This window comes from Elephas maximus, chromosome 6 (genome assembly GCF_024166365.1).
Source record: "Elephas maximus indicus isolate mEleMax1 chromosome 6, mEleMax1 primary haplotype, whole genome shotgun sequence".
NCBI lineage: Eukaryota > Metazoa > Chordata > Mammalia > Proboscidea > Elephantidae > Elephas > Elephas maximus.
Genome location: NC_064824.1, coordinates 89,297,997 through 89,312,474, shown reverse-complemented (window position 1 = coordinate 89,312,474; position 14,478 = coordinate 89,297,997). Strand labels below are relative to the sequence as shown.

General features: G+C 38.1%; 1 protein-coding gene across 4 annotated transcripts in view; it reads left to right on the top strand.

Annotated features, from left to right (window-relative positions):
- Positions 1-14,478, top strand: part of STAT4 (signal transducer and activator of transcription 4) — a 94,036-nt gene that overhangs the window by 64,646 nt on the left and 14,912 nt on the right. For all 4 annotated transcript variants that reach the window (XM_049887716.1, XM_049887715.1, XM_049887714.1 and 1 more), the window contains 5 exons: positions 362-454; positions 3,523-3,582; positions 3,882-3,899; positions 3,989-4,082; positions 6,116-6,160. In XM_049887716.1, the coding sequence (XP_049743673.1) occupies positions 362-454; positions 3,523-3,582; positions 3,882-3,899; positions 3,989-4,082; positions 6,116-6,160 (310 nt within the window). The remainder of the gene's footprint in view (positions 1-361; positions 455-3,522; positions 3,583-3,881; positions 3,900-3,988; positions 4,083-6,115; positions 6,161-14,478) is intronic.

The window sequence follows — 14,478 nt, the reverse complement described above, 5'->3', positions numbered from 1 at the left end:
AAAAAAAAAATTGCCTATGCCAGAAATACTAATATTTAACTTAAAATGGCATGGATTTAACTTTCTACTTTATGTTTAGTATGAAAAAAATGGACTGGGGCTTTTATTCTTGACTCAAAGTATCATTGAGAATTATTTACTGTTGTTACTCAGGGACAATCTTTAGGCATTTTCCCATATTATGGTAATTATTTCTGAGAAGTCATTGTAAAGACTTGAACTTAATATTGGAGTTTGAACCTCTTCTAAGTGAAGAAATATTGGACTTTATGAGAGGACAGCATCCTGTTCCTCTGTGGTTTTCAGTCTGTCATTATTTTCAATGTTTTCGAATGATGCACTTTTTTTCCTTTTAATCTAGCTCCTTTGTGGTTGAACGGCAGCCATGCATGCCAACCCACCCTCAGAGGCCAATGGTACTAAAAACCCTCATTCAGTTCACTGTAAAGCTAAGGTAGGCAAAATGCACTCTATTGTTTCATTTGGTTATGGAGCTATAGCTACTACCTCATCAAGGCTGGTTTTTCTCATTGTGTTGTAATTTTACTACTCTTTATTGAGCACCTCCTGTGTGCCCAGCATTGAGGTAGGTAAACTCCCCTCCCCCCCCCACAAAAGAAAAACAAACCAGTTGTAGTTGATTCCAACTCATGGTGACTCCCTGTGTGTCAGAGTAGAACTGTGTTCCACAGCGTTTACAATGGTTGATTTTTCAGAAGTAGGTTGCCAGAACTTTGTTCCAAGGTGCCTCTGTGTGGACTTTCAGTTAGCAGCCAAATGCCTAACCATTTGAGCCATGCAGGGACTCCAAGGTAAGGTAAATACCCACAGAAATGTTAAGATGAGGACCTTGCTTGTCAAGAGCATGACAGTGTAGATAAGGGATATATATTAGCACAAAAGTATGATATTGGGCAATAGGAACTAACAGCTGGAAAGGCTGACTTGAGAGAAGGCTGGAGAGATTGGAAAGCTTTATGACCACTGTGAGAGAAGGGTTGTGACGGAAGAGCAGAGAGGGGAAGGGAGGAGAATTGTAGGACAGTAAGACGAGAAATAAAGGCTTCCTGGATCTGTTTTGTGATACTGTAGAACAGGATAATAGAATTGAGAAGACAGAGCGGGGCAGACGGTGGAAGGCCTTGAATACCCTATCCAGGAAATACGGTGGCACATTCTTCCCCTGTGATTACCTCGTAGCTAGCTTATTGGATTTTCCACCAAGACTCTTAACACCACAATTTTCAGTGTATCCTTACTATGTACCCTGATTTAAAGATGCAGACTTTTGTGTTACTGTTGCTCTGCTATGTCTGTGTATTTAATCCTGTCCATGAGCAATAAAACTTACATTTTTCTCTATTGACACTTAAAATGATTTTGAGTTCTTTCAAAAATTCCCATCATGGCTCAAGTACGAATACCTAAATCTTTAAATTCCTGATCACTAACCCTGGTGGCACAAAAGTTAAGAGCTGGGCTGCTAACCAAAAGTTTGGCAGTTTGAATCCACCAGTGGCTCCTTGGAAACCCTGTGGGGCAGTTCTACTCTGTCCTATAGGGTCGCTATGAATCGGAATTGACTCAACGGCACATAGCAACAACAACAGGTAACCACTGAAAGATTAATGCATCAAAAGGTGATGATTCCAAGGTAAAGAGTGGTTTAGGGGTCCCATGATAGGCTTCCTGATCACATATCACTATTGGAACTCCATTTTTTAAAAGAAAGTGTTTGTCTTTAGTTTGAATTTCAAAATTCTTAACTAAAGTTCTTAATCAGTTCCTTTGTGTGAGCGTTACACCAAGATTTAAGAACCAAAAACAGAAGGCAGAAGTAAGGTTTCCTTTTGAAAGTTCATTCTTTTCAAGAGTTGTTTATTCCTATCCCCCTCATCTCTGTATAAGCCAGAGGACAGTAATAACAAAGGGAAATATGATGGAGAGGTGGAGGACATCCTACTTTTCCTTGAGAAACTCCCGTAGGTGATATGGTGAGTCTAAGATGCTCTCTGGGCTGAAAAGGAAGATAAGTAGGAATTACTCGGCAAAGAATTCTGAATGGAAGAGATCCCTGAATCAGCACCTTGCACGTTTGAACTGGTTGCCAGGGAAATAGGTCATTAGTCCCTGGTTTAGGTGTTCTGCCCTCCTCTCCCACCTGACTGTTGGATCCCCATCATTCTTTCTGAACCCTGCTCCCCACTGTCTTGATAGATGGTCCTTTACTTACTATTCAAGGTTTTCCCTAAAACTCCTCCCTATCATGGCACTGCACCCTCCTACTCCAAAGGCAGAGATGGCAGGGGCCTCCACTGTTAGTTAACAGCTTCTTACCATTTATCAGAACTTTCCTAAAGTAGGACTGAAAGCAAGACAGAGAAGGAAAACATCTTCCCTCTTCTTCTTAACTTTGACCATCCTTCTTCTTAACTTTCCATTACTAACAACTGCTGCACACTTATCCTACCCCAAAGCCTGAAACCAATGCTGTGCCTTGTTCAGAACATTTAATGAACCTTTGCTACATTCTACTTACCCTTTTGTTGGGAATGTCCATTATCTACGGTTATATTTCTCTAATGCTAATTAGTAGCTTATCACTATATTCTTTGTATTTCATTTGTTTGGCTGGACTCCTTCCTTTTAATTATAGCCGTGTCCACATTTCTCCCTTCCCCATCTTCACTTCTCTATAGTTCCCAGTACCTAGAGTCATGCCGGGTATGTATCAGGAGCTCAATACATGCTGAATAAGTAAATGAGTGAGTGAGTGAGTATCTCAGAAACTGACACAAAACCCACAGATAGGGGACATCAGAAGATACAGCTCTAAGGAGCTGGGGAAAGCAAAAAAAAAAAAAAAAAGGAGGAGCTGACATCAGAAGAAGGAATTAAAAGAATTGTTATTCTGAACTTCAATCACTTGTAATGTTTGAAGTTAGGTCTTTTCTAGTTATGAACACTTTTACTGTTACTGAAATATAGCATGTTTAAAGATTACAAGTGCATTTGAATTGGGATTGTACATAATCTACCAGATGCATAACCTTTCTCAGTATTTTCATCATAAAATAGTTGTCATCAAAACACTTAGTTTTACTAAGCTTACAAATTATTGTTTTTCATAATGCAAGTATAAAATGGAGCCTTATTAATAGATTTTCAAATCATTTTTCTTATATTTATATATTTTAGCCAAAACTTGAGTTTTGGCCAAAAGATGCAGCTATTTTCCTAACCTGTCCAATGTATTATCCAATACATGTCAAATTTCCAACATTTGGAAACACTTTCCAAGTGTTTGTAAATAATCATATTAAGTGGCTGATGTCAACATTCATTGGTAACATGGCAAACTAAAGAGGAATTGTATGCTTTTAAAACACATTAATGCACAAATGTAGACATTGTAAGTTGGATTTGTATGTATGTGCCATAAATATAGTTAAATTTAAAGTATTTAAATGCCTGTAACACTTTAAAGTTGATCTTTGATTCTTTATTGATGTTTCTTTCCAGGCTACTAATAAAGTTGCCAGAGCTAAACTATCAGGTAAAGGTTAAAGCATCAATTGACAAGTAAGTTTTTCATTTCATTTTGAAAAGGGAAAATGTAAGATGTTTTTAATGACTTGCGCCGATATTATAGAATGATTTTCAACTTTATAATTCATTCCTTTACCATTACATATCAATGTACTTCAAATATTTGACTTTCAAATTCAAATATTTACCAGAGCTCGAATGAGGACTTAGTAAAAAAAAAAATTTACTGTAAAGATTTCAAATGAAATTTTAGACCATCCTCTAAAGTATGATAGAATGCTTTTACTAGATCTATTAAATAGCTCATTTCAAGAATCTTCTTGGTTTTACAGGAATGTTTCAACTCTAAGGTAAGACATTTACTTTGCAGAATTTTTTTGTTGTTCTTGTAAGTACATTTTACCTGTGACCATGTAAATAGCTAAGATTTCCTCTCCAGCAATCGAAGATTTGTTCTCTGTGGAACTCATGTCAAAGCCATGTCCATTGAAGAATCTTCTAATGGAAGTCTCTCAGTGGAATTTCGACATTTGGTGAGTTTGCCAGTAAAATTACAGAAACTTTCATTTTTTTTCTAAATCAGGTACATCTTTACTAATAGCCCTTATAATTCACTACATGTTCTTCTTTATGGCTTGTTATATGAGATTAAGTCCCATACTGATAAACAAAACATGCCATCGTTAAAGAATTAAAATGGTAGAAAGAGCACTGAACTTGAAGTCAGAAAGTCTGAGTTCTTAACAATGGTGATGTACCAGTTATATACCAGTTGCCGTCGAGTTGATTCCAACTTATGGCGACCCGGTGTGTCAGAATAGAACTGTGCTCCCTAGAGTTTTCAATGGCTGATTTTTTCCAAGTAGGGTGCCAGACTTTTCTTCTGAGGTGCCTCTGGGTGGACACAAATCTCCAACCTTTTGGGTAGCAACCATGCACGTTAACCGTTTGTACCACCCAGGGACTCCATGATGTTGTAGTATCCAAGTTATGTAGTAGTTGATCTTTTTTTATGCTAATGGCAGAGATAATCTGTTTTATAATGGATAGGCATTCCTGGTTTCAGTTTTTAAATTTCACCAAGAAGTGACAGCCAATAAAAATATGTCTGACTAAAAGCGCTTCCATTTCAGGAGTATAATTTGGGGAAATATTATGTCTGTAGCCAAGTCTGCCTTCGCATGTCTAGAAAGCTTCTGACCCAGCCCCATCCTGTTGCTTCTTGTTTTTACCACTTCCTCTTAACCTAGAGTTCTTTTCCTGCCTTTCTTATTTATTTATTTATTTGCATAATTCTTAGATTCCCAAAAGGCCTACTGCTTTTATTGCCAGAAGCATGTTACTTGTCTGGTTTTCAACATTTAAGAAGTACCTCACCTGAGTGTTTGGGCACCAAAAGGTCTACTTTTTTTTAAAAAAAAAAAGATAAAATCTAGGTTAACAGAAAGGTATCTGCAAACACAAATTTATATAATTCCAAACACTGGTTTTCATTTTTGTTTGGTCTTCAGTTTTGAAGAGTGCATTTTTTTTTTTTAATTGAATCTCTCCCAAGTGAGACCGCTAAATAAATAAAATGTATTGAGGAGCCATGCATTTTACATTCTTGTAATCAGCACTTTTTAGTTAGGCTCAATTCCTGTTGTCAAGGAACTGTCAATAATAGGTAACAGGTAGAGAAGCAAGAGGCCCTTAACTTACAGGTGCCTGTCTCCCAAAAGAGGCCTGTGGAAAAAAAAGGACACGGAGCGCACCAAAAAATGGTTAAGTCCTTATTCCAGCAACTACCCTATATAAAATAGCAAAACCTTGGTTTTACAGTGCACTTCTAGCTGCAAAGTATTTTTATATATATTATGTTTTGCATAATAACTTTAATCACATTTTAAAATAAAAGTAAATGTAGAAAATCAGAGAAACAAAATCTTAAAAATTAAAAATCGCCTATAATCTCACTACCTTGAGGTACCTTAAGGTAACACTATTAACATGCTTCTTTTATGCTTTCATTCTTTTTTTCCTAAATAAATTGTATAGCATACTCTATACATTTATTTTCTTTTTCCATTTTGTAATTTATATAATGAATTTTTTTTGTGTCAGTAAGTTAGTTGTCTTCTACTATAACGCCATTTAACAGCTTAATGTGCTGTATGGCACGCTGACCCATAGTTTATTTTGCCAGTCCTCTGTGTTAGACTTGGTTTCACAGGGGTTAGGAGCCATCAGCCACAGTTTAGCTCAGTCCTCCACGGTGGCAGACTGAAAACATTGTAAGAGATCCCAGACGATTTCCTCTTTTCAAACTATTGGCTGAAAAATGGTATACCAACTTGCTCACTTAACTCAATGAAAGTTTCTAAAGTGACACCCCACCAGGTGAGATAGAAAGCTCCTTTCTGTTGAGTCTGGGGAACTATTTCAGGTTTCAATAAGTTAGACATCTTTGGGTTACTGTTGTAGAAGTCAAAATTGTGGACAAGAAAATCACTACAATAGGTATGACTGCTTGACATTTAGCTGATAATGCTTCTCCATTTAAACACTGTTATTTTATTTTACAAAGCAACCAAAGGAAATGAAATCCAGTGCTGGAAGCAAAGGAAATGAGGTAAGAAGTATTTTCTATTCATTATTTCTGAAATAATTCAGAAATAAATTTCAGAGAAATTTTCTAGGATACAATTCTATAACATCTTATTTTTACAAAATTCTTAAATTGCCCTTTATTATTTTTTTTAATAAAATCAGTTTTGAAGATAGTATGGGAAATTTAAAATAAGGAGAAAATAAAATTTGCATATAGTAAACTCTCAAAAGAAAACGACTATCAACATTTTGGTATACAACACATCATTCCAGTCTTTTATCTGGGTATATATTACTCTTAAAAATACACAATACACAGTATTTTATAACCTGCTTTTTTCACAGAGCCGTGTATGATGAACGGTTTTCCATGACTTTAAACATTTTTGGAGTATATGATTTAAAGTGGTTGCCTTATATCGCATTTTACAGATGTGCCATAATTTTTTAAGCCAGTCCTAAAGAAATGAAAATCATTCATTTTCCCACAGGTATGAGGTAAGGCTCAAAACTCAGAACCCATTATGAGAAAACACAGGTGAAAACAACCTTATTACTTTCTGGTATCAGTTAACCCTCACTTATATTTAAGGTTTTTATTCTACAGGATGAACTGATTAAAACAACAAACTGAAGCAGATCAAGCACTTGCATTCGAGTCAGTAAATGATAAACCAGTTGCTGTCGAGTCGATTCCAACTCATGGTGACCCCATGTGTGTCAGGGTTTTCAGTGGCTGATTTTTTTGGAACTAGATCGCCAGGCCTTTCTTCCCAGGTACTTTTGGGTGGGCTTGACCTCCAACCTTTCGGCTAGCTGCCAAGCATGTTAACCTAGAGACTCCCAGTAAATGATGGGCTGGTCGAATTCAGGATTAGAAGTGACCTGGGAAGTCATCTATTTATTAGACCAGGCATCTATTCTTTCCTTACATTTTTAGAATTAGAAAGCCTGGGTTTTAATTCACACTCTAAAAATGTGAGTCTTGACAAACAATCTGACCCAGAAATACTGCATTTTTCCCTCTAAGGGATCAGGGTAGTATTGCCCAATTCTGCCTGCTCCCAGATGCTACGGATGTCAGATCACCCACGTGATGCAGTGATAAAGCAGGGAGGTCTATTTCTGGTGTGTTTGAATGGATTCAGTTTAGTGGCTTTCTAGTCATAGTGCCTATGAGAAAGATCTTTAAATTATTTGGAAGAAAAGCACTTTATAAAGCCAGCGTTCAAGTTCAATCAGTCTAGAACACCCCACAAAACCATAAAGATCCATCACAAAAGGTCAAATGCCCTACCATTCTCCCCTCCAAGAATTCTTCATACCCTTAACCATATCTCTACAGCACAAGATAATCACCAGAGCAGGCCTTTGAGTTTAAGGGTCTTCTACTAATACAAATAAGAGGGAGCTTTTTTTATTCCTCCTACCTTATAAAAATCCATCAAGGTTTTCTAAACATTTGTAAAGCATTAGCACATTTCACCCACCTCATTGGAATTTTGGGCAGAGTTTCATTCAGCTTGCCATTCCTAAATATTATTTATTAAGTCTGAAAAGGAAACCCTGGTGGCTTAGTTGTTAAGTGCTATGGCTGCTAACCAAAAGGTGGGCATTTCAAATCCACCAGGCTCTCCTTGGTAACCCTGTGGGGCAGTTCTACTCTGTCCTGTAGAGTGTCTATGAGGCAGAACTGACTCGACGGCAATGGGTTTAAGTCTGAAAACGCTAAGCACAATTCTTTTGAACTTATTTTACATTAAGAAAAAAAAACCAAGTGGGAGTAAATATAAATAGCCCAACTGCCCAGTACATTGTCATCTTATGAATGTAAAATAAAAATCTTTATTTGGATTTCCCTGAAAACAAACAAAAAAACCCTAGAGATGGAAATCTCAGTAAATCATCTTCTAAGATAGAAAAACCAGCCACTGTCTTATTAACTACGTCTTCTTATATTACTTTGAATTTATTTGCTCGTATTTTCCAGTCAATAACAAAATCTTGCAGCCAGGTCAGAATGATTTTTCTTTTTTTCAGACTTGCCAAATCAGGATAATTTTATTTTAAGCTATTCTTTGAGCTCCCCCTGTTGATAGCATTTTAGTATGACACCTAGGTACATTAAAAACAAACCTCAAGCTTGAACATGGTTTTATGTGCTACAAGAACGGTGGAAGAGTCACAAAATACATGAGGTGGGTTTAGGAAGATGAGTCAGGGAATCAGGGGCTCGGCTACTCAGAAGGGGTGACCAAAGGAAGGTTAGGAAATAACGGGGGAAGAGATGGTGATAAAGTAGGGTTCATAAAGTCAAGGGCGGGCAGGGATTGTGGTAACGAAACTTTCGAGAAAGCAGGAAGCAGGACATCATAACCTCATTTTCAAGTTTCAAAAAGGTGCTGCTATGTATGGCAGGAGTTCACAGCCTGATAAGAATTTATTTAACAAACAAACCCTCGTGTGTTATTTACTATATACCGGACACTAATCGAAGAGCTTCACTAATATTGATTTACGTAACTCTTCCAGCAATGCTCTGAAGAAGGTACTACTATCAGTGTCATGCGTACTTCACAGTTAGGGAAACTGAGACACAGTGCAGTCACACAACTTACTCAAGGCTACACGTGCAGGAAGAGGCGGGGCCTTCAGGATTCTAATTGCTGCAATCTGGTTCCCTTGGACATGCTCTAGGCTACTGTGCTGTGCCGCCTCTGGGTTTACAGAACCTTTCCTGAGAGAGGCCGAGTTGGTTGGCTCCCCTCTTGACTCCCACCGCCCCCCACCCCTGCATCTCCCTGTTTTCCCGTCACAGGCCTTTGGCTTGCTGGGGTTCCTATGAAGGAGCTCATTGTTTCCCCTTTGCTCCAGTTCCTTCTGCTCCTGTCTACACTTCGCCTGCCCTCTCAGATATCACGTAGCTACTGCGCCCCAGAATCATTTCAAAGTTTAGAAAGAATTTAAAATAATGCTTCTTCGGAAAATGTTGTCGACCGTTTCTTTGTCTGCCATGTTTCCTTTCGCATTTCTGTTGTGTGTTGGTGGCGTAATAGCAATAGCACCGTGGTGTGCTCTGCCTCTTAAAAGCAGGCTGACTTTGCACCGGCTACATAATCCCTCTAACTCCCAATTTCCTTATCTATACAATGACAAGAATGCTAACCTACACTCCATAGAGTTGTTGTGAAGATCCTTTGAGAATGGAGAGTGTGAAAGTCAACCATAACGAGCTCTGCAGACGTTTGCTATGACTCTTACTTATTAGACTGCCATGATGCCCCTTCTGTAAGAGCAGGTATTTGCACAGGTGAGAAAGCTGCCCTAAGACAAGCTGCTACCCCTGAAGTGCTGGGTTGGAGACATGACTCCTTTGAGTTTTTCAATATTCTGGCTCCAGGCCCTTGAAACCTCAGATCACCATTTATGTATGCCTCTTTCATAGGATTTTGTATATCAGGTTCCTAACCACTCCACTGCCCCCTGCCCCCACCACATACACACACAACTTCAGGTTTTTCAGTTCTGCTTGTGTGGTTATGAGAACTTGAGCTAGATAGTTTTTTAATGATCGAGAACATACCAAGATCTTATGAATCATCCATTTCCCCAAGGTCTCCATTCCCGCCCTTCTTAGAATTGCAGTACCCTGTGGTTATTTGGCTCAGATTATTGAAGAAGAAATGACCTGTCAGGATGTACAGTGGCTCCTGCATTTAGATATGTGTGGTAGGAGGAGGGATACCCATGCTGTTCCCAGAATGCTCAGAGAGACCAAAGAGGTGCCTCAGGAGCCACCTCTATATGGGGCTTGGTGGAAGGTGGAACTCTGCGTCCCCAACCCCTGTTTCAATCAATGTTACATACTGGAACATAAGTGGAAAATATCCTTTCAAGGATGTTCCAAGGTTTAAGAAATTTAAAAACCACTGGACTAGAAAATCTCTTAGGCTTCTTTGACTGAGATTCTATAATCATCAGAGGTGCAAGAGAAAATAAGAGACTTTAAGATTTTTTTTAAATGAATTTAATTTTAAGAATTTGCTTTGCAATTTCACAACGCCCCTTGAAGAAACTGAAGTCATGCTGCCACAAACTCATAGTTAACAATTCCTGCCTCTTTCTCCAACCTTTGTTCTTTCCTGGGAAGAGTCAAAATGAAGAAACAATTCCATCACCTAGCATGTGGCTAAACTTTGAAGTCATCAGTCTGTGCCCCATAAAACAAACATTCCCAGAAAGCAACCTTCCCCAGATGTCCTTATCTGGCAGGGACTTAGCTAGAAAGCGATTGTCGAAATGTGAAAACTGTTTGAATAGGGAAGCTGGAATTGCAGTCTCTTGAGTTTGTACTTTGTCAGTAGGCTTTTAACTGATAAAAAACAGTTTTAACCACAGACTGAGGTGTTAGGTAATTTTGTTTATGTGGTGGAAAGTCATGAAGCACAAAGAAGCTATTAGTAAAGCCTGGATGACTTGCGTTTCATTTAACAGAATAGCCAAACAGATGTTTGTTGAAGGTTCAGTGTTCTCAAACACAAATACACTACTCAGACCCCAACTAGCCCAAGCATTTTCACAGGAAGTTGATTTACTTATGAACTAATTTAAGTAGTTGCAACACGTTTTTTTAAGGGAGAAATTGGTACAAGAATAGCACTAAAAAAACTTAGACTTTTCTGCATATAATATCATCTGAACAGCAGCCTTATTTTACAGGCTGAATATAGTTGAATTTTTCATTCTTTTTTATGATTTTGTCATTAAGGCCTACCATTTTGTTGTTGATGTTGTTCTTATCATTGTCCCCAGCAACTAACTCTATCACATAATAGGTGCTCAATAAATATTCATTAGATGAATAGATTATTTTAGTTATTTTCTATATCACATAGTTTTCCATGAGCACCATCATCACAGATTATAACTTGTGAAGAGACAAGCTGGACAGTTGGATGAAAATCATTCTTATTCCAGTCATATTTTTCTTAGCAGAAGTTTTCTTTCAATTCAAAAGCCATAACCATTTGCTAGTATATTCTAAGTTTCCAAGGTGTACTATGAAGCACTGAGCAGAGGAAACAGAAAAGAATATGGTGACATCGGGACCTACCTTTCATTAGGTTGTGTGCTTTTTTCCACGTGGTGTCCTGGTCAAGCTGCTTGGCCAGTTTTCCAATTTCTTAGCAGGTTATCCAATGGGTACTTTTATTTAGAAGTACAGCAAAATCAACCCAATATTCAGTGCCATATAATATCAATATCATAAATATGGATATTTTAAATCTGCAATCACCTTAGATGATAAAAATGGCTTTTCATTCAGACATTAATGGTGCATCTCGTCTATGATATTTTTGCAGTCTGTAAGACATGGACCCTGGAAGTGTGAAATTATATAGTGTCTCTGGCTTGAACTGCACTGAAAGAATAAGGAAGACGATTATTGATGGCCTTCTGAGCTTTGAAAATTAATGAATCTACTATTTATCAAAAGCTCTTTTTCTCATTGTGTAGATTGTATGTCAGCTTCGTTACTGGATTTCTTTCTAAATGTGCCTCACAATTGTGTCAAGGTTTTGAAGTAAATATTAGAAACTGGTTTCTGTTGTAGTTTGAATCACTGAGAAAACCTTTCACCACTCCCGCTTCATTTTACTAACATGTAAAGCATGAAGCCTTTTTCCAAGTTAGTAGGCAATCCTGAGGGCCATTGCTCTGTCTCTGAATATAGAGTCTTGGTTTCTCACACTTTTCAACTTGGAGAAAAGTTTGAATGGTGAAGAGACAGGTGCTTTAACTAAATTATCTGAAGGATTTAAAAGATCGTATCATAAGTACATTTAAGTCTACAAATTAAGCTATAGAGGCTAGAATCAGGGACGGGACCTCATACTCAAAAAAAAAAAAAAAAAAAAAAGCACCCTTTGCTGCTTCCAGCTGCACCCTTCCCTACAAAGAAAGAAATATGTGTGGTCAAGGCAACGTGCTCACCCAGAGTTCAAACGAAAAAAAAACCCGTTGCTGTCAAGTGGATTCCAACTCTTAGTGACCCTGTAGAACAGAGTAGAACTGCCTCCATAGGGTTTCCAATGAGTGGCTAGTAGATTTGAACTGCCAACCTTTTGGTTAGCAGTCATAGTACTTAACCACTATGCCGCCAGGGCTCCAACGCAACAATAGTTCTCAGCCCAAAAGACCTCTTTTCCACTTCTAAAACCCCGAAGCACAGATGGAAACATCAATGCAAAAATTACTAGGCACAGGAGAGGCCCAGGGGCCACAATAGGCATTCCAGGTGGACCATGGTCCAGGAGCCAACTCTCTCCACACCACCGTGTTCCAGTGGAACTCCGAGGAGTTAAAACCTGGTAGATTAGGTCATTTGAAATCTTATATGTCAAGGCAAGAGCCTAGACCATATTTTAACAGTTGGTTAACTTGATTTATAATGTTTAAATATTTAGACATATGGTATATGCGTCTCCATCTGTATGCCTGCCTCAGGCCTCACAAATGTTCTGCAGAGGCTTGTGCCGTCCTATCCACCGTTGCACTCAGTGTGAATGTGAAAGGCACTTAGTGGTGAATGTGAAATGGGAGTTGTGGATTCCTCAGTTGGTCTCAGTGCTTTGCCTAGTGCCCCCAAAGGACAGTGAGATTTCTATTGTTTAGAAACACATTTTTATTCAACCTAGTGCCTAAACAGAAGCCAACTACTTGTTTCATAACGCTCAACCAAAAAACCAGCAATTTGTTTCAACACTTAAGGGTGAAAGAAAAACAGAGGGAACTGGCTGCTGGGTATGTAGATGCACTGGGAGACCATCCTGCACTATACTTCATGAGTGGTCTCAGCAATGTTAAGCACTCTGCTGCTAACCAAAGGTTAGCAGTTCAAACCCACCAGCAGCTCCACGGGAGGAGAGACCTGGCGATCTGCTCACATAAAGTTCTCAGCCTAGGAAAACCCTATGGGGCAGTTCTATTGTCAGAGAACTCAAAGGCACACAACAACAACAAGGGATTTTCAAGGGGAATTTTCATTATATGTAACTTTCTACTAACCCAGTAAAAAGTGATTCCATTCAAGTCAATCTAGCTACCCTCAGGTAAGGTGAGGTACCACAATACCTAGTCAAAAGGAAAGAGGAGTTTTTCACTACTTCCAACAAATCCTAAGTTTAACATACCTTATTAACAATAAAGTCTTCTTCATATAATTATTATTCATATTACCATATTGTTGTTGTTGTTAGGTGCTGTTGAGTTGATTTCAATTCATAGAGATTCTATAGTATTTCCTAGGCTATGATCTTTTCTGGAGCAGATTGCTAGGTCTTTCTCCCCTGCACTGCTGGGCGGGTTTAAACCACCAACATTTTGGTTAGCAGCCAAGTGCTTAACTGCTGTGCCACAAGGACTACCATTATCATATTAGACCTATTTTTGTTTTTAAATTGAATGGAAATTAATTCTGATTTATTAACCCATATCAGTATTAGATCACTCTTTCTCCCAGAGCTGACCCTGGCACTTCCAACTACACCTCTATCCTGAATTTTCTAGTTTAGATAATTTACTTCTGTTTACATCTTCTCAAAGGGCTTGTTTTTTAAATTGATTAAGCTTTCTATACCATTTCAACTTTTCCACATCTCTTTGGAGACTAAACACAAAGTGAATACACCACGTTGGGTATAATTGCCTCCTCAATTCTACCGGCATCTTGTTAAAAGGCTTATGATGGGCCAGAGATGCTGTTTACCTAAAAATCTTTTTGATGATGTTAGTACCGCTGGTCCTGGGCCACACCCTGAACAGCAAAGTGCTGCAGGATTTCATCAAGAAAAAAACAGTAATGCCTGTCCCACTCCCCCAAGTCCTACTCCCCACAGAGGATCAAGTTTTGAGCAGTAAATATCATGCCAATACTGGCATTTCTTCATTTTTAAAGGATTTTAGACATTTAACTCCTGAATTCTTTCCACAAAAGAGATCAAGCTATGGCTCTTTTGTACCAGCTTTCCATATATATAAATTTTCCGCATCTTTACAGTATTGTTATATAACATATCTTGGTTTAATCAATATATTCAATGTTTACATTGCTATGATTATATAAAAACTGATCACAGTTGGGTAGTATAAAAAATAATTTTTTTTTTTAATACTGTAATTGTATTTCCAGTCTTGTATCACTTTTAGTTTTCCCTGGATTTAATAGTTGCCTCAATTTTTCATTTGATTAAAATTTTGTGTGTATCTGTCCGTAATGTTCCTCAAACTTTCCTTCAGAACTAGAAAAACTCCTCACGATATGGCCAAATATACTGATCT